This window comes from Ranitomeya imitator, chromosome 2 (genome assembly GCF_032444005.1).
Source record: "Ranitomeya imitator isolate aRanImi1 chromosome 2, aRanImi1.pri, whole genome shotgun sequence".
NCBI lineage: Eukaryota > Metazoa > Chordata > Amphibia > Anura > Dendrobatidae > Ranitomeya > Ranitomeya imitator.
The window spans coordinates 328,694,341-328,714,151 of record NC_091283.1 but is presented as its reverse complement, the minus strand read 5'-3'; the positions used below and the strand labels follow the sequence as shown (position 1 = coordinate 328,714,151).

Sequence of the window (19,811 nt, the reverse complement as noted above, 5' to 3'; positions counted from 1 at the left end):
CCTATTCATTTTTTTGTTTAATTTTTTTGTTTGTGCGGGTATGGGGGGTGGTGGGAGGGTGTGGTGTTGTGTGTGGTAGGTGGCGGTGGAGGAGGTAGGGACAATTTTTTTTTTCTTGCAAACATTAATATTTCCCATTTATTCTAGGTTTCACAACGGGCCCTGGATGAACCACTGGATATTGACATGATGGTGGCATCCATTGAAGCACGGGGCCCGTTGTGGGACAGCCATGACCCCCGGCACGCGGACCAGGGCATATTGCGGCGTCTGTGGTTAGAGGTGGCACAATCGCTGTGGGATGGCTTCGACAGCGCTTCCCCCAAGGCCAAAGCTAGTTTCCGTAAGTATTTCCAAAATGCTGCTGTGACCCATGATGCCAGGATTACACAACCGTCTGTGATGTCTTCTATTGGGATTGCACACGGTTGCGTAATCGTTTTCAATATATTATCTAAAACCTTTTTTATTTTTTATCTTTATACACAGTTAAACAATTGAGGACCAGATGGCGCTCCATGAAGGACCGTTTCAGGAGGGGCCTGAAAAAGGAGGGACAGACCCGTAGTGGTGCTGCAGCTTCAAGGACCACGGTGTACAAGTACAACCGTATACTGCAGTTCTTGCGACTGGTCCTTGAAAGCAGAGAGTAAGTATAGTACCTATGCACACACCTAGTTTTTACAACATGCATATTCACATACTACATTCCAGCCACGTAGCTTATTGCCCAGCCATTTATTTTGGCAAGTACAAAGTATAGAAATGAAGAAAAAAAGGCAAGCTCACCGAGGCGTGAAACGTAAAAAATACATACTTTTATCCTCTTCAATCATAAGCAGAGGATGAAACATCAGCACAATACAATAGACACTATCTACGTGTTTCAGGAGACAGGGAACATCAGACCTGAAACGCGTAGATAGTGTTTTTAATTGTATTGTGCAGATGTTTCATCCTCTGCTTCTGATTGAAGTGAATAAAGTATTTTGTTTTTACTTTTCACGCCTCGTTGACCTCGAATTTTTTATTCATTTCTGGTCTTCTCACACTTGACACAGCGGCTCCCTTCTGGGATTACTACAATGGTGAGCTTGACTTACTAGCAATTTCCCTGAAATCTGAAGTATACAGAACACAGAAAGATAGTAGATTGGCCATGCCCAGCCAATATTTCATAGTGGAGTAGTATAGTGGCTATCCAGGTGTATCCCAGATTTTTTATACACAAAAAAGTAAAATATAATAGATACGGCATACATTCCACTGCAAAGCAGGTTATGTTCCCATGGTTGCTCAGCTCGCAGGACCTGTGATGACGTCTCGGTCACATGACCGTGACGTCATGGCAGTTCCAACGTAAGCATAATTGTCTGGCGTTACAAACCGCAACCATGGGTGACTATTTTGAATAAATAAATGCATTTTTTTTTTAATATTGATGGTGCATATGCAGTGTCAATATTAAAAATAGGTAAATATTAATGGCGGCAATGGATACCTGGCGGTAAAGTTTATTAATGACGCATGTGAAATGTGATATTTAGTATACTAATGGTTTCTTTATTTTTTCACAGAACACACAGCAGCACCCGCGAGACTGTCCGACCCTCTGGAGCGGTCCTTTGTGAAGCGCCATCTGAACTGTCGCAGCCATCCCACAGCGAGAGCAGGTCTGCACCACCACAATCTGGCGAACCGGCAGCCGGTCCATCAGATGTTCCCCTGGCCGAGGCCTCTGTCGCTCCTTCCTTCGGGTCTTCCCGACAGCGTCAGCGGGCCTCGGACAGGGCGGTCATGCCCGAATTTTTACATTTGAGCACCGTATTTCAGAATGGTTTCAAGGCGCTGTGCGATAAAATGTCCAATATCGAACGGCGTCTTGAAAACATCGAAACGGATCTCTCGAGGCCGGCCAAACATTTTTTTACTGCCATTCACAACAGCATGGTTGAACATCTTACGCCGGAACTCCAGATTTCGGTCATGCAGGGCTGCAACAATGTATATGTCACTGCTCTGCAGCAGGCTCGGGTCATGCAGTCAGCGACAAATGTGCCCGCAGTACCATCGCTGGCTGCCATGACTCCGACTCCTGCTGCAGAGCACCACCACAGAGCTCCGCGTGCCGAGGGCCACCGCCACCACAGAACAGAGCCCCAAAGTTCAGAGCATGACAGGCCTTCAAGGGCACACAGACAAAAAGCCGACCCACACCCAGAGGGAGAGAGGAGGAAGACAAAGAAGAAGAAGACGACGACGACAAGCACTACGACCTTGGCTATGGCTGCTCCCAAAACTACCACCAGAACACAGCCTGGGTCGACCCGGAGCACACCAAGTACCCAGGCTGGGTCTACACGGAGTACACCCAGTACCCAGCCTGGGTCTACAAGGAGTACACCATCTACACAGCCTGGGTCTACCCGGAGCCGGAGTAGCCAGCCAAGGACACTGGTCGTCCCTCCTCCTCCCTCACCTCCTGCTTTGATAGTCTCGCCACCATCAACTGGCTGGATTGATGTCGGCATCCCGTCTAGTGTGATAGAGTATGCTGCTTCCTCCCCCTCGGTCTCCTCAACACCCCCAAAAAGTGGGGGATATCAATCCCCTTTAATAGCAGATGTAGATACCCCCTAATTACATTTTCCCTTTTTTTTTTTGTGTCCCTAAATAAAACTGTTATTTTTTTTTAAAAAATTCGTTTTTATTGTCTCAAATAAAGTTTGCACCAAATCACACCTTGCGCCGTATACACAAATCTTGTCTTTGTAACACCTGATGTGCAATGTCTGACAATATTTTATCAATTTTTTTTTTTCATTGTTTTATAGGGCTGTCGCTCAGTGTACTATCAGATGTTACAAACACAAACAGCATTGCTCAATATGTCAAGTTTAAAATGTACCATCACACAACGATTTCAGTATAGATAAAGTTGGTTTTTGTGTGTAACCAACGTTATCTTTTCTGAAATCGTAAAACGATTGAGCACCTGCTGTGAGATTTTTGGTGTCAGCGAATGATTTGGAATTTTTTGGGGTAACTGATCACACGCTGTCATTGTTGGATCGGCGAGTTAGACACCGATCCAGCGATGTCTTTGTTTTAAACAAGGGAATATTGGGTTACTAGCGCAGTATTTTAAACACTCAAATAAAAAGTGAACAATACCCCACAAATATAAAAAGGTGTCAACCACGTCCCTCGCCGTCATCTTTCCGCACTGACACTGTGATTCCCGCCCGTAAAGCTGAGCACACCGTTGACTTAATAATAAACGCTGTGCTGTGCTTTAGGGCTGGCACAGTACGGGAAGCTGACGGCGATGGACGTGTCACACACACCGGAATATAATGTTTTTTTGTATTTTTTTAAATTACATTTACAATGGTAAACATCGTGAGTGCGGCCATGCGCTTCATAACATTACCCAGATTACACGGGACTTGCTCTTTTTTGGTCGCTGGAGAGCTGTCTGACAGCTCTCCAGCAACCACGCGACAACTAAACAACGATCTCGGTCCAGTCGTATCACTGGTCGGTATTGTTGGATAATAGTTTTATTAATGTACCTTAAGAATATTGGTCAGGTGAGGTGGAAGCAATGTTCACAGTGTCGCCACTATTTGACTCTGGACGTATTCTAGCATCCTGAGTACAATAGTGTTAACTCTGTAGAGTTTTGCAAACATGATCGTCTCCCTCCTTGTCAAGCCAGGTTCCATATGAAAATAGTCTGCAGGATTAAAAATGGTTAACAAGGTGGGAGCCGATCATGTTATACGTCCAAACTATGGTACACACGGCTGAAAAATTTATTTGTTTTGTCACAGTCCATTTGGGTACTGGTGCTCACATAAATTTTGTGGGACACACATTACTTTCACTAAAATTGGATTTTACAATTCTATTACTATGGAAAAACATATGGGAGATTTTTTTTGTGAAAACGGAAAGGCACAAGAACTTTATTTCAAAACACAACGCATTAGAAAATCAGGGGACATTATAACAATAACCAAACATAGGATGGTTAAATGACATGGACTCCACAGTGTTTACATGACATCATAATAACAAGATGAATTAAACCATTTGATCTTGCCATGAAACACGCCCAACATCTGAAACAAAGTATGCAGCAAATTGGTCCCTCATATGAGCAATCTCCACAGTTGTCCGCAGAGGATGATCTTGATAATCAGGCAATGGATTTGGTATGGGTTCATCGAGTTCCATGTTGACTCTCTCTTTATCAATAATAAAATTGTGGAGAACCACACACGCCTTCACCACCTCATCCACTGTCTCAATTTTCAAATTTATGGCGGATCCTAAGATACGCCATTTGGAGACCAGGATGCCAAAGGCGCACTCCACAGTTCTTCTGGCCCTGGACAGTCTATAATTAAAAATAGTTTTGGTGCGGTCCAACCCCCGACTGGAGTACGGTTTAAGTAGGTTGCCACTCATTTGAAAAGCCTCATCCCCAACCACAACAAATGGCAGGGCCGGTCCTTCGGTGTTGGGAAGAGGTCGTGGCTGGGGGAAATTAAAATTGTTCTCGTATAATCTTCGGCCCATGTCTGACTCCTTAAATGTCCGTGAATCATTTGCACGGCCAAACGCTCCAATGTCCACAGCGAGAAACCTGCAGTCCGCACCTGCAATTGCCATGAGCACGGTGGAAAAGTATTTTTTATAATTAAAAAAAAGAGATCCACTTCTTGAAGGCTTGGTAATCCTAATGTGCTTCCCATCCACGGCTCCAATACAGTTAGGGAAAGAACACACTTGTTCGAATTTTTGGGCGTTGGCCTGCCATATTTCTGTTGTAGGGATGGGTAAAAATTCCTCCCGGAGGTTGTCCCACAATGCGCGGCATGTATCGGCAATAATACCAGACAGTGTGGAGACTCCAATACGAAACTGGAAATGCAGTGATCTCAAGGTCTCTCCGGTAGCCAGGAAACTGACAAGAAGAAAAATAAATAAATATAATTAATTAAATTGTTATGAAAGAATTTTTCATTTTTAATTACAATCCCCCACCCCACAAAACAAAAACACGTTACTTTAAAAAATGGCAAGAACATATAAATCCTTCACATTCCATTACGTACCGTAGAGTCACCAGCAGACGTTCCTCGGGGGAAATTGCTTTACGGAGCTGCGTGTCCTGCCTGGAAATGGCTCCTTCCACCAGACGCAGCAGATATCGGAAGCTGTTTTGAGACATCCTGGTGTACTCGAAGTATTTCTCCTGGTTGTCATTTAACTCGCCAAACAGACAATGGTAGGCTCCACGACTCTCTCGGACTTCCACTATAGGGTGTAGCCAAAAACGCCGACGACTCCTTCTCCGTAGTTTGTCTCTTTTCCTCTGTTCATGTCAGGCAATAGCATAAGCAATAGCAAGGGCTAATTCCAGCTCAAAATTGAGGTAGATACTCTCCATGGGACGATCCATCTTGATGCTCTATGGTTGGAAATAATCTATGCCGGGGTATATATACCACTATTACATTAATACCCACCCTCATCTACCCATTGGTGGCATTACCGATTGTCTAGACACTAGACCCACCCTCTTCTATTCATTGGTGGTGTTATCTAGTGTCTAGACACTAAATTGTGTCTAAAGATATAATCATTGTTTGACAACGCATGCGTCGTAAAACGCAGCGTTTTTTGTAAAAACGCTACAAAAACGCACCAAAAACGCTGCGTTTTACGACGCATCCGTCCGACGCTTGCGTCAAAAAAGGTGCGTTTTTGCGTGCGTTTCCGATGCGTCGTGCGTTGCGTCGGCGACGCTAATGTGAACGTAGCCTTAGTGGCTCAAAGGCTGTTGAAAAGCAACAAGGTTTCTATAAACCAATGCAGCAAAATTCCTCTCACTTCTGAGTCTTGCAGTGTGGCCAAACAACATTTATTATCCCTGTATTTAGCAATCTTATAGTGAGAACAATCCACTTCATTTACAATGTGTGTCTCCTGGAACACAATCTGGGCACTATGTGTTGGGTAATAAAATGCCAAATTTGCAAATGTTTTCACTCTCCAATATTATTATAGCGCCATTTATTCCATGGCACTTTACATGTGAGGAGGGGTATACATAAAAACAAGTATAATAATCTTAAACAATACAATTCACGAGTGGTACACTAGGAGAGAGGACCCTGCCCACGAGGGCTCACAATCTACAAGGGATGGGTGAGGATACAATAGGTGAGGGTATAGCTGGTCGTGCAGCGGTTTGGTCGATCGGTGGTTACTGCAGGTTGTAGGCTTGTCGGAAGGAGGTAGGTCTTCATGTTCTTTTTTGAAGGTTTTGATGGTAGGCGAGAGTCTGATATGTTGTGGTAGAGAGTTCCAGAGTAGGGGTGATGCGCGAGAGAAATCTTGTATGCGATTGTGGGAAGAGGAGATAAGAGGGGAGCAGAGAAGGAGATCTTGTGAGGATCGGAGGTTGCGTACAGGTAAGTTCCAGGAGATGAGGTCACAGATGGAGGAGACAGGTTGTGGATGGCTTTGTATGTCATGGCTAGGGTTTTGTACTGGAGTCTCTGGGCAATGGGGAGCCAGTGAAGGGATTGACAGAGGGGAGAGGCTGGTGAACAGGTGGATTAGTCAGGCAGCAGATTATAGAATAGATTGGAGGGGTGCGAGAGTGTTCGAGGGGAGGCCACAGAGCAGGAGATTGCAGTACTCAAGGCGGGAGATGATGAGGGCATGGACTAGAGTTTTTGCAGACTCTTGGTTTAGGAATGTTCGGATCCGTGAAATATTTTTGAGTTGAAGGTGGCAGGAAGTGGAAAGGGTTTGGATAGGTGGCTTGAAGGAGAGATCAGGGTCAAGTATTACCCCGAGGCAGCGAGCTTGATGGACTGGGGAGAGTGGGCAGCCATTCACTGTAATGGATAGGTTCATTGGGGGGGGGGGGGGAAGGGTCCCGTGAGATGGGGGAAAGATGATGAATTCTGTTTTGTCCATGTTAAGTTTTAGAAATCTAGCAGAGTAGAAGGATGTAATAGCGAAATTGACAATGATTTTGCGAGCTTTGGTATGTGTGAGAGGGGCAACAGATTCCAAATCTACAGCTATTATGGTGTTATATAGAGCGGCAGGGGCATCCGCATTGTGTGGGAAACTTATTTCTGTAAGGCTACGTTCACATTGGCGTTCCGCCAATGTGCGTCGCTGTTGCGCCGGCGACGCAGCGGCGACGCGCCCCTATGTTTAACATAGGGGACGCGTGCGTTTTTTGGGTGGCGTTTTTTGACACTTGCGTCGTTTACGACGCTAGCGTCGGACGCAAGAAAATGCAACAAGTTGCATTTTCTGTGCGTCCGATTCTCGTCAAAAAACGACGCACGCGTCGCAAAACGCGCGCGTTTTTGCATGCGTTTGTGCGCGTTTTTTTGTGCGTTGCGTCGCCGACGCAGGGCGGCGCAACGCTAGTGTGAACGTAGCCTTAGAGGGAGAAGGGATTCAGTGAGTGTAGATCGAGGTACTTAAGATTTCTGCGAGGGGGTGCAAGTTTGTGAGTTGGGGGTTGTAGACAAGGAGTGGAGAGGGAAGAGAATGTGAGTAGGTTGTGGTCAGGAAGAAGTGAGTTAGAGAGGGTAGACAGGGAGCAGAGGAGGGTGAAGATGAGGTCCAGTGTGTGGCCATCTTTGTGAGTGGCTGTAGAAGACCATTGAGTGAGGCCGAAGGAGAAAGTGATAGATAGAAGCTTAGTGGCAGCTGAGAGGGAAGTGTCAATGGGGATGTTGAAGTCACCCAAGATGATAGTGGGGATGTCAGCGGAGAGGAAATGAAGTAGCCAGGTGGTGAAGTGGTAAAAGGTGGTGACTGGCCCTGGGGGGGTGGTAAATGACAGCCATTTGGATGTTGCAGGGGGAGTAGATGCGCACCTCAAAGGAAGGGAGGGTAACAGAGGGTGGTAATTGGATTGTGGTGAAGGAGCAGTTATCTGACAGGAGAACACCAACTCCTCCACCATGCTTGCTGCTGGGGCGGGGTGTGCGAGAAAGGTGGAATCCACCACACGAAAGTGCAGCAGGAGAGGCTGTGTCAGAAGGGGTGAGCCAGGTTTCGGTGATGGCGAGGAAGAAAAGTTTAGTATTAGCAAAAAGATCATGGATGTAGGAAAGCTTGTTACAGACAAAGCAAGCTTTGCACAGAGCTCCTGTTAGTGGGACTGGGGACGCAAGGGCTGGGCGAATGGGCACAAGGTTATAGAGGTTTTGAAAATTTGTGATAGAGTGTGGATTGGAGGTAGAATTGACTGTGGGTATGTGGTGAGGCGGACCAGGATTTGGAGAGATATCACCAATAGTGAGAAGGAGCAGAGAAAGTGTTAGCAGGTGGGAGCAGGAGAGGGCACAAGGTGGGTGTCTGTGTTTGGAGACGGAGGATTGCATGTTGAGGAACAGTTTTGAGGAGGTGGTGAGATGGACGGGGAGGATTGAAGAAGAGATTAACAGTTCCTTACTAGGAGTAGGGATTAGGGAGTTAGCAGAAAGTGAAGGATTATAGGGGTGAGTGAAAACAAACAAACATTGTTGACACTACAGTGACTGTTTCCAGCTTGAATACACGTGGGGCAAGCCAAGCAACCAGGCAACCCCCACATATACTCAGGCTGGCTAGTAGCTGTAAACCATTCAGCTGCGGCGATGAAAACTAAATCTACAAGCTCTTACAAATACTCAGAGACCACCCGAGCTTGCTCAGGAAAACCTGAGCAACAGGTATACTCGCTCTTCACTAGTAAGCTCCAATATTTTCTGTCAGATGAGTTATCAAGAAGAAATATTGCACATTTAAAGAGAACTGTGTATAGTAGTGCAGAGCTGAAATTTCTTAAAGTGTCCCTGTCAGCAGGATTGTGCACAGTAACCTACAGACACTGTCAAGTTGGCGCCGTTATACTGATTACAACGATACCTTGGTTGATGAAATCCATCGTTTGGTTATTGTTTAATCTGTATTTGTAGTTTTCAGTTAAATAGATTCTCGTGCTTCGGGATGGGGCTGTGGGTGGGGCTTTATGTGGTTCTGTGATTACTAGTGATGAGCGAGCACTAAAATGCTCGGGTCGAACAAGTTGGAATACTTGGGTACTCTCCCCTGAGCAACGAGCCCAATGTAAGTCTACGGGAAACCCGAGTATTTTTGTAGCGATCCCCCGGGGGTCCTTTTACGGTCTAAAAACGTCTGAAAATGATGGAAACACTGCTCAAATGACACAGGAACATCATGGGGATCGCCCCTGGAAGCATTTCTGACTTCTAGTTCCCAGCTGTAAGCAATGTTGTCAGAGTTTCACGCCATTTTTACAGGTGCACCAAAAAACGTACAAAAACTAAACCAAAATGGATTTTGCTGGGAAATATGTTAAGGTACATCATTTCCAGGGTAATGACTTGTATACAAGGCAAAATAATTAACCCCAGACCAAAATGTTCCTCCACTACTTGGGCTATGTTAACACGCAGCGTTTTTGATGCTTTGTTCAGCTTCAACATTGCTTTCAACCAATACAAATGCATTCACTGTGAAATGTCATTGTAACATTTAACAACCCTAGCTGGCCATCTGATATGTGACACATAAGGAGACCCATCTTGTTTCATTTATGAAGGAGAGACTCTTAAAGTCACAAAGCCTATTTTTTAGAGGGGCATCAGTTTGGATTAATATTCTTAAAGGGCCATTATTAACCCCTTTCTGCCATTGGACGTACTATTCCGTCCATCTGGGGTGGGCCCTACTTCCCAAGGATGGAATAGTACGTCCAGAGCAATCAGCCGCGCTCACGGGGGGAGAAACAAGATCGCAGCGTTCCGGCGGTATAGGGAAGCATCGTGCAGGGAGGGAGCTCCCTGCGTGCTTCCCTGAGACCCTCGGAGCAACGCAATGTGATCTCGTTGCTCCGACGGTTCTTACCTCCTCCTCCCTGCAGCAGGCCCGGATCCAAAATGGCCGCGGGGCTGCATCCGGGTCCTGCAGGGAGGTGGCTTCACAGCGCCTGCTCAGAGGCGCCGGGAAGCCTCCAGGAGTGCACGTCAGATCGCTGATCTGACACAGTGTACAGCAAAGTGTCAGATCAGTGATCTGTCACTTTACTGTGATATCCCCCCTGGGGAAAAGTAAAAAAAAAAAAAAAAAATTACATGTGTGAAAAAAAAAAAAAATTATATATATATTCCTAAATAAATAATAATAAAAAAATATTGTTCCAATAAATACATTCCTTTATCTAAATAAAAAAACCAAAACAATAAAAGTACACATATTTAGTATCGACGCGTCCGTAACGACCCGACCTATAAAACTGTCCCACTAGTTAACCCCTTCAGTGAACACCGTAAAAAAAAAAAAAAAAAAAAAAAAAACAAGGCAAAAACAACGCTTTATTATCATACCGCCGAACAAAAAGTGGAATAACACGCGACAAAAAAGACGGATATAAATAAACATGGTACCGCTGAAAACGTCATCTTGTCCCGCAAAAAACAAGCCGCCATACAGAATCATCAGCGAACAAATAGAAAAGTTATAGTCCTCAGAATAAAGCGATGCAAAAATAATTCTTTTTTCTATAAAATAGTTTTTCTCGTATAGAAGCGCCAAAACATAAAAAAATGATATAAATGAGGTGTCGCTGTAATCGTACTGACCTGTAGAATAAAACTGCTTTATCCATTTTACCAAACGCGAAACAGTATAAACGCCCCCCCCAAAAGAAATTCCTGAATAGCTGGTTTTTGGTCATTCTGCCTCACAAAAATCGGAATAAAAAGCGATCAAAAAATGTCACGTGCCCGAAAATGTTACCAATAAAAACGTCAACTCATCCCGCAAAAAACAAGATTTCACATGACTCTGTGGACCAAAATAAGGAAAAATTATAGCTCTCAAAATGTGGTAACGCAAAAAATATTTTTTACAATAAAAAGAGTCTTTTAGTGTGTGACGGCTGCCAATCAAAAATCCGCTAGAAAACCCGCTATAAATAGTAAATCAAACCCCCCTTCATCACCCCCTTAGTTAGGGAAAAATTAAAAAAATGTATTTATTTCCATTTTCCCATTAGGGTTGGGGCTAGGGTTAGGGTTGGGGCTAGGGTTAGGGCTACAGTTAGGGTTGCGGCTAAAGTTTGGGTTAGGGTTGGGGCTAAAGTTAGGGTTTGGATTACATTTATGGTTGGGATTAGGGTTAGGGGTGTGGTTAGGGTTACTGTTGAGATTAGGGTTAGGGGTGTGTTTGGATAAGGGTTTCAGTTATAATTGTGGGGTTTCCACTGTTTAGGCACATCAAGGGCTCTCCAAACGCGACATGGCGTCCAATCTCAATTCCAGCCAATTCTGCGTTGAAAAAGCAAAACAGTGCTCCTTCCCTTCCGAGCTCTCCCGTGCACCCAAACAGGGGTTTACCCCAAACATATGGGGTATCAGCGTACTCAGGACAAATTGGACAACAACATTTGGGGTTCAATTTCAACTGTTACCCTTGGAAAAATACAAAACTGGGGGCTAAAATATAATTTTTGTGGAAAAAAAAAAGTTTGTTTTTTTATATTTTATTTTTCACGGCTCTGTGTTATAAACTATAGTGAAACACTTGGGGGTTCAAAGCTCTCACAACACATCTAGAGGAGTTCCTTAGGGGGTCTACTTTCCAAAATGGTGTCACTTGTGGGGGGTTTCAATGTTTAGACACATCAGTGGCTCTCCAAACGCAACATGGCGTCCCATCTCAATTCCAGTCAATTTTGCATTGAAAAGTCAAATGGCGCTCCTTCGCTTCTGAGCTCTGCCATGCGCCCAAACAGTGGTTTATCCCCACATATGGGGTATCGGCGTACTCAGGACAAATTGGACAACAACTTTTGGGGTCCATTTTCTCCTGTTACCCTTGGTAAAATAAAACAAATTGGAGCTAAATTACATTTTTTGTAAAAAAAAATTTAAATGTTAATTTTTATTTAAACATTCCAAAAATTCCTGTTAAACTCCTGACGGGTTAATAAACTTCTTGAATGTGGTTTTGAGCACCTTGAGGGGTGCAGTTTTTAGAATGGTGTCACACTTGGTTATTTTCAATGATATAGACCCCTCAAAATGACTTCAAATGAGATGTGGTCCCTAAAAAAAAAAAATGGTGTTGTAAAAATGAGAAATTGCTGGTCAACTTTTAACCCTTATAACTCCCTGACAAAAAAAAAAATTTTGGTTCCAAAATTGTGCTGATGTAAAGTAGACATTTGGGAAATGTTACTTATTAAGTATTTTGTGTGACATATCTCTGTGACTTATCTGCATAAAAATTCAAAGTTAGAAAATTGCAAAATTTTCTAAATTTTCGCCAAATTTCCATTTTTTTTTCACAAATAAATGCAGGTAATATCAAAGAAATTTTACCACTATCGTGAAGTACAATATGTCACAAGGAAACAGTGTCAGAATCACCAGGATCCGTTGAAGCGTTCCAGAGTTATAACCTCATAAAGGGACAGTGGTCAGAATCGTAAAAATTGGCCCGGTCATTAACGTGCAAACCACCCTTGGGGGTAAAGGGGTTAAACAGTGGGTCTCCTATGCTGTTATTGCCTATGCAGTGAGTGACAAGGCTGCTAAGAATTACAACGCGCCCCAATACCCCTTTCATGAGAGGTACAGGAAGGCCTCCTGAAAAAAAATGTTTCATTGAATGCAAGGCCTGCCCTGCTATCAAGTCATATGCACCCCAATAAGCCTTTGAAGCCAGATACTGGAAGGCCACAGGAAAACCCACTTCACATTCTTCAGTTGGTCCTGCCATACAGGTTCGTTAGGCATTGAATGCAAGGGCCGCCTTGACCCAAATTTGCATGCACCCTAATCCCACCTTGGAAGAAACATGGAGGAGGGCCTCCTAACCAAAACTGTCCCATTACCAAGGAGCGTGTCTCCTAGACTTGTACTGCCCATACACTAAGTGTATGGGCTGACCAACATTTCCCCATGGGGGGTAAATTAAAAAAAAAAATTCTTGACAAAATAGTGTTTACTGTTTTGAGCTATGGTGTAACAGCAGAAAAAAAAAGGAGAATGGAAGTGTCAAAAGCACACTTTGTAGCCCACAGATAGATGAGGCGTGTCACGGAACTACCACACTGTAAACATTTTTTTTTGTTTTAACCAAGATAGTGTATAGACATAGCGTATTAGACCAAAAATTGTAATGTATGCTTGACAAAAAACTATTTTTAGACCACACATGAAATGGCCGTCGGACAGAGATAACAGACTATTTCAACATGTGGCCCATATTTTAAAAAATTTTAAAACCACAAAATACTGTATATGCCAAGGGTATCAGACCAAAATCTGGAATTTGTGTCTGAAAAGATGAGATTTGAAGACCACTGATAGACCAGACGTGTGACTGAGATAACAGACGGTTTCAATATGTGAAATATGTATTTCCAAATACTGTATACACCAAGTGTAGCAGTCTAGCAGACCAAAAAATGCAATGCATGCCTGCAAAGGAAGGATTTGGATACCACAGACACACCGTGTCTGAGGGAGATGACAGTGTGATCAAATTGTGTTTTTTTTTGGCCCAACATAAGTAAGCTATGACACTAAAATAAAGCATTTTGAGTACTAAAATTGTCCAAATATTTCCCCATGGGGGGTACATTTTTAAAAAATATTTTATGATCATCACAGACACCCTTTCCAAAAATTGGACTGGCTGTACAGCACAGAACCCGTTAACCCTGTTGATGTAGTGGTGGAGAATGAGGAAACATTGATGAAGGCCTTATTAAAAACTAGGCCCAATGTTAAGTAGCAGGTCTCCTAGACTTGTAATGCCCATACACGAAGTGCATGGGCTGCAAAACATTTCCCCATTGGGGTTAAATTTTTTTAAAATATTTTATGGGCATCATAGACACCCTTGCCAAAAATTGCACTGGTGTGGCAGCACGGAACACATTAACCCCATCATGACCTTGGGATTTTTCGTTTTTCCGTGTTCGTTTTTCACTCCCCTCCTTCCCAGAGCCATAACTTTTTTATTTTTCCGTCAATTTGGCCATGTGAGGGCTTATTTTTTGCGGGACGAGTTGTACTTTTGAACGACATCATTGGTTTTAGCATGTCGTGTACTAGAAAACGGGAAAAAAATTCCAAGTGCGGTGAAATTGCAAAAAAAGTGCAATCCCACACTTGTTTTTTGTTTGGCTTTTTTGCTAGGTTCACTAAATGCTAAAACTGACCTGCCATTATGATTCTCCAGGTCAGTACGAGTTCATAGACACCTAACATGACTAGGTTATTTTTTATCTAAGTGGTGAAAAAAAATTCCAAACTTTGCTAAAAAAAAAAAAAAAAAAAATTGCACCATTTTCCGATACTCGTAGCGTCTCCATTTTTCGTGATCTGGGGTCGGTTGAGGGCTTATTTTTTGCGTGCAGAGATGACGTTTTTAATGATAGCATATTGGTGCAGATACGTTCTTTTGATCGCCCGTTATTGCATTTTAATGCAATGTCGCGGCGACCTAAAAAACGTAATTCTGGCATTTCGAATTTTTTTCTCGCTACGCCGCTTAGCGATCAGGTTAATGCTTTTTTTATTAATTGATAGAGCGGGCGATTCTGAGCGTGGCAATACTAAATATGTGTAGATTTGATTTTTTTTTTTAATTGATTTATTTTGATTGGGGCGAAAGGGTGGTGATTTAAACTTTTATATTTTTTTCACATTTTTTTTAACTTTTTTTTTTTTTTACTTTTGCCATGCTTCAATAGCCTCCATGGGAGGCTAGAAGCAGGCACAACTCGATCGCCTCTGCTACATAGCAGCGATCTGCTGATCGCGGCTATGTAGCAGAAATGGAGGTGTGCTGTGAGCGCCGACCACAGGGTGGCGCTCACAGCCACCGGTGATCAGTAACCATAGAGGTCTCTAGGACCTCTATGGTTACCATCCTGACGCATCGCCGACCCCCGATCATGTGACGGGGGTCGGGGATGACGTCATTTCCGGCCGCCCAGCCGGAAGCGGCAGTTAAATGCCGCTGTCTGCGTTTGACAGCAGCATTTAACTAGTTAGGTGCGGGCAGATCGTGATTCTGCCCGCGCCTATTACGGGCACATGTCAGCTGTTCAAAACAGCTGACATGTCCCGGCTTTGATGCGGGCTCACCGCGGAGCCCTGCATCAAAGCAGGGGTTCTGACCTCGGACATACTATCCCGTCCGAGGTCAGAAAGGGGTTAAACCTCGTGGTCTGGGGGCGTGGCCTAGCGGGCAATGTGAGAACACGCGGGTCGGATCTCTCTCCCTGCACCACCGATTAAAGCATACCTTAGCGGAGCCGCCGAACGCTTAAAACCGGCCAAGTGTGTGCCTGAAGATCCGGTGAGCAGAGGGGCATTAGCGGGGCTGGAAAAAGCTGCGCTGGGTCAGAGAATGCCGCGCCGTAGACAGCCGGCGCCTGCGGAGGGTGCGAAGATCCAAGTTGGCGCTGTGGCAGAGGAGGAGGCGGAGAGAGTAAGTGCTGCATACCGCAAGAAGATGGAGGTCATAGCCAAGCTGGAGCAGTTCACAAGGACCGAGGAGGCCGGTAAATTGCGGCAGGAGGCGGAGAGCGAGGGGCCTGGAGAGCGCAATGATCCAGAGGATCAACAGAGGTGGTGATGCATCGCTGCAGGGGTCCCCGGAGATGCAATAGGCTGCCCACGTGAGCGGAGCTGCGAGGTCTGTTGAAATTGCTACTCAGGCTAGCTCTGTGGTAACTGCCGATCTGTCAGATATGGGGGAACCGACCCTGAAAGATATTTTTGCAGTAGTGATCTACTGTAAATCCGCATTAGCAGCATTGAATTTACGTGTAGATGACTTAAAGGTGGAGATGGTGTCCCTTAACTCTGCCATGCACAAAGTGGAGAAAAGAGTGGAGGAGGTGGAAGAGCGAGTCGGCGCTGTGGAGGATCAAACTACTGAACTGCTTAAGAGGGAAAAGAAGTATATTCAACGCATTGCAGAACTGGAATTTAAAGTGGACGATCTGGAAAACCGCTCCCGCCGGAATAATTTGAGAATAATCGGAGTGCCAGAAAAAGTGGAAGGGAACAATCCGACTGATTATATTGAGGCATGGCTGAAAAATTCAGTGGGTGGCAACAGTCTGTCTGGTCAATTTTCGGTAGAAAGGGCGCATAGAATCCCAACCAGACCTTTGCCGCCGAGATCTGCCCCGCGAGCTATCCTGGCAAAAATTTTGAACTACCGGGATTGGGAAACTTTGCTGAGAAAGGCCAGGGGAAGTGATGGCCTTACTATTGACGGAAATAGGGTCTCCATCTATCCAGACTACTCTGCAGTGGTACTAAAACTCAGGATGCAGTTCGGGGAGGTCAAGCGGCGACTGAGAGGCTTAGACTTGAGATACTCCATGATCTACCCTGCTAAACTCAGGGTGGTGGCTATGGACCGAGTGCATTTCTTTCAAAATCCGGAGGAGGCAACAAAGTGGTTAGACCTCAACGCTAAACATATCCGAGCTGAGAAGACCCGGTGAAGAGGGTCTGGTGGTTCTGCAGGATTGATGGGCGTTCCTAAGGGAAATTTTTTGTACTTTTTCTGCTGTGACGGTCGAGTTTGATCTGTTGCATTTAAATTTTCTGGCGTTCGGCGGCGCTATGTTCAGTTCATGTTGACTCAGGTGGGAGGAGGGGAGTTAGGAGGATACCGGTTATAATTCTAGGCTGTAAAAGAGAGCTCTCTGATCTCGTATAGAGAAAGTTAGTTTGACTCATTTCTACAGGGATTCGTATAGTTCCTATTGGGTCGGGGGGAGTTACTAGGGGGTTATTTTGGTTGGGATGGGTAGAGTTTGGCTGATACAAGGTGGGGTGAGGGGGGGAGGGCAAAGTTAGAGACCTGGGGGAGCCTGAGGGTATTCACCAAAATCTAGGTCCTGATAGGGGATAATGTAGAAATTTTAAGTTGGAATGTCAGGGGTTTTGTAAATGCAACCAAGCGTGCAGCGATATTTCAATATGTTCTGAAACTGAGGCCCTCGGTGCTATGCCTACAGGAAACTCACCTAGTGGATGATAAAGTTGCTCTGTTACAAAAGAGATGGGTGAGAAAGGCGTACCATTCGACATTCTCAACTTATGCTAGAGGAGTGTCTGTTTTGATTCATACCAGCACCCCGTTTGAAGAGATCGAGGTTAAAACTGATGGGGAGGGACAATTTGTGTTTTTAGTATGTAAGGTTTTTAATAGATTACTTTGTATTGTTTCACTATATATTCCACCACCTTATTCCGGGAAGAAGATTCGGGAAATTCTGGAGCTTGTGGGTAATTGGGAGGGGATCCCTCTTTTGGTTGTGGGAGACGTAAATAATATACTTAATGATCATTGGGATAAGAGTAAGCACGCATTGTTGGGAAATGATGGCAATTCTACTTCCTTTGGTAACTACCTGAGGGAGATAGGATGGATAGACTTATGGCGGGTACGTAACGTCGATAAATATTCTTATTCATGCTACTCGACGACGTACGGCTCTATGTCTCGCATTGACGTCGCTTTAGGTAATGAGGGTATGAATAACTTGATACAAGAGGTAGACTATAGACCCAGAGTAATATCAGACCATAGCCCGGTCTTGGTTTCCCTTAAGTTAGTAGAACAGGATAGATTTAGAGGGTTGGGATGGAAATTACACCCTTCCTGGCTAAAGATTTTGGATATGGAAAAGGTGAGGGCCGAAGTGGTGGAGTTTTTCAGAATCAACGAGGGTAGTGCTGGGAGCAATGTCGTATGGGACACTATGAAGGCCTATCTGAGAGGTATTTTATTTCGAGACCTCTCTAGACATAAGACTAGGTCTAAAATCCATGATACGGAAGTGTTAGGGGAATTGAAGGCTGCAGAGGAAGCATTGGGCATCCAGTCTACAAGGGACACACAAAAACGTATGAGGTTGGCTCAGTCAGCGGTTAATCAGCTATATTTGCGCATGGCTGATAGGATGAGAGCATTTCAAAAAGAAACTTTTTATTTGGAAGGAGAAAGGGCGGGGCATTTATTGTCAGTGGTGGCGTCAGCGCAGCGGGACCCTTCCCATATTTACTCCATAAAAACTGAGGAAGGGAAAGTGGTTACCCAGGGTGGGCAAGTATTAGAAGTTTTTCGGAAAATCTACAGCGAATTATATTCCTCTAAGGGGGTAAAGGGAAAAGAGGAAATGACTAGCTACTTGAATGGGGTTGACTTGCCAAGGCTAAGTAGGGAGGACTGTGACTGGATGGATAGACCGCTTGGTGAGGAGGAATTAAAGGCAGCTCTTTCAGGTATGGCAGGGGGTAAGGCCCCAGGGTCTGACAGCATTCCGACTGAGGTCTATAAAATTCTTCAGGAGGACTTAGTGCCTAAATTGGAAAGGGTATTCAATGATTCGATGGAGAGGGGGGTGCTGCCTCCGTCTAAGAGGGAAGCTATTGTGGTGGTTATCCCTAAGGCTGACAGGGATCCGCTGTTACCGGAGTCTTACCGACCGATTTCACTTTTAACGGATATTAAGATTCTGGCTAAGGCTCTGGCGAACAGGTTGACCCAGGTGATCGATAAGTTGATTCATTCGGACCAGTCAGGCTTCATGCCTAACAAATCAACGGCACTTAATTTGAGAAGGTTATTTTTAAATATGCAAATTCCTTCCGGTAATGCTGGTAGGAGGGCTGTGGTGTCTTTAGATGCCCACAAGGCATTTGATTGTGTAGAGTGGAAATATTTGTGGTCGGTGCTGGACCGGTTGGGATTTGGTCCCAAGTTTATCTCTTGGGTAAAGTTGCTGTACTCTGACCCAACGGCCAAAATTAGAGTTAACAATAATCTATCAGAGTTTTTCCCTGTTTAGGGGCACTAGGCAGGGGTGTCCGCTGTCTCCGCTGCTTTTCGTTCTTGCTGTGGAGCCGCTGGCAGCTAAAATAAGAGGTACACAGGAGGTGAAAGGTTTTGTGTACGGTTTAAAAGAAGATAAAGTGGCCTTGTATGCCGACGACATTTTGTTGTTCCTTGAGGACTCGGAGGGGACCCTTCATAAGGTAGTGGCTATTATTGAGGAATTTGGAAGGTATTCAGGTCTCAGGATCAATTGGGACAAATCTTGTATGATGCGGATTGATGGGGACAAGGTGGGTGATGAGGGGGGTAATCCACTTTCCAGCTTAAGGGTGGTCCATAAATTTAAATACTTGGGGATCCAGACTGCTCTCCCTTTAACTAGTTTTGAGGAACTGAATTTGAGCCAGCTTCTACAGAAAATTCGCACCAAAATTGTGGCATGGAAAAAATTGCATTTGTCGGTAGCGGGTAGGGTAAATCTTATAAAGACGATTGTAATGCCAAAGCTTCTATATGTGATACATAATTCTCCCATGTGGATCCCACAGTGTAGATTTCGTAAGATCAGGTCTTTGTTTGGTGATCTAATTTGGGGAGGTAAGTGTCCTAGGTTCAAACAGGAGATCCTTCAAAGGCCTAAGGCAGAGGGTGGGCTGGCACTTCCCAATCCATGGTTATACTTCCTAGCAGCACAGTGTCAGCATTTCAGGGGGTGGGGAGAGGATACGGGGAGGGAGTCTGTACCCAATTGCTTGAGCTCTTTATTCAGAGGGAAGATACTGAGCGAGAGTCTGGAAGGGGGTCGCTTTCAAAAATTGGGGTCTCAGTACTGTACTATTAGACTAATCCATAAGGTTTGGGTAACAGTTAAG

At 44.6% G+C, this 19,811-nt stretch overlaps 2 protein-coding genes across 2 annotated transcripts in view; both read right to left on the bottom strand.

The window, feature by feature from the left end:
- LOC138663565 (gastrula zinc finger protein XlCGF57.1-like) overlaps positions 1-19,811 on the bottom strand; it is a 109,520-nt gene that overhangs the window by 7,517 nt on the left and 82,192 nt on the right. The window lies entirely within an intron of this gene.
- Positions 3,462-5,569, bottom strand: LOC138663568 (uncharacterized). Its single transcript, XM_069749814.1, has 2 exons — positions 5,127-5,569; positions 3,462-4,975 (listed from the first exon to the last, which is right to left on the bottom strand). The coding sequence occupies exons 1-2, from the start codon at positions 5,240-5,242 to the stop codon at positions 4,090-4,092; spliced, it is 1,002 nt and encodes a 333-aa protein (XP_069605915.1). The 5' UTR covers positions 5,243-5,569; the 3' UTR covers positions 3,462-4,089.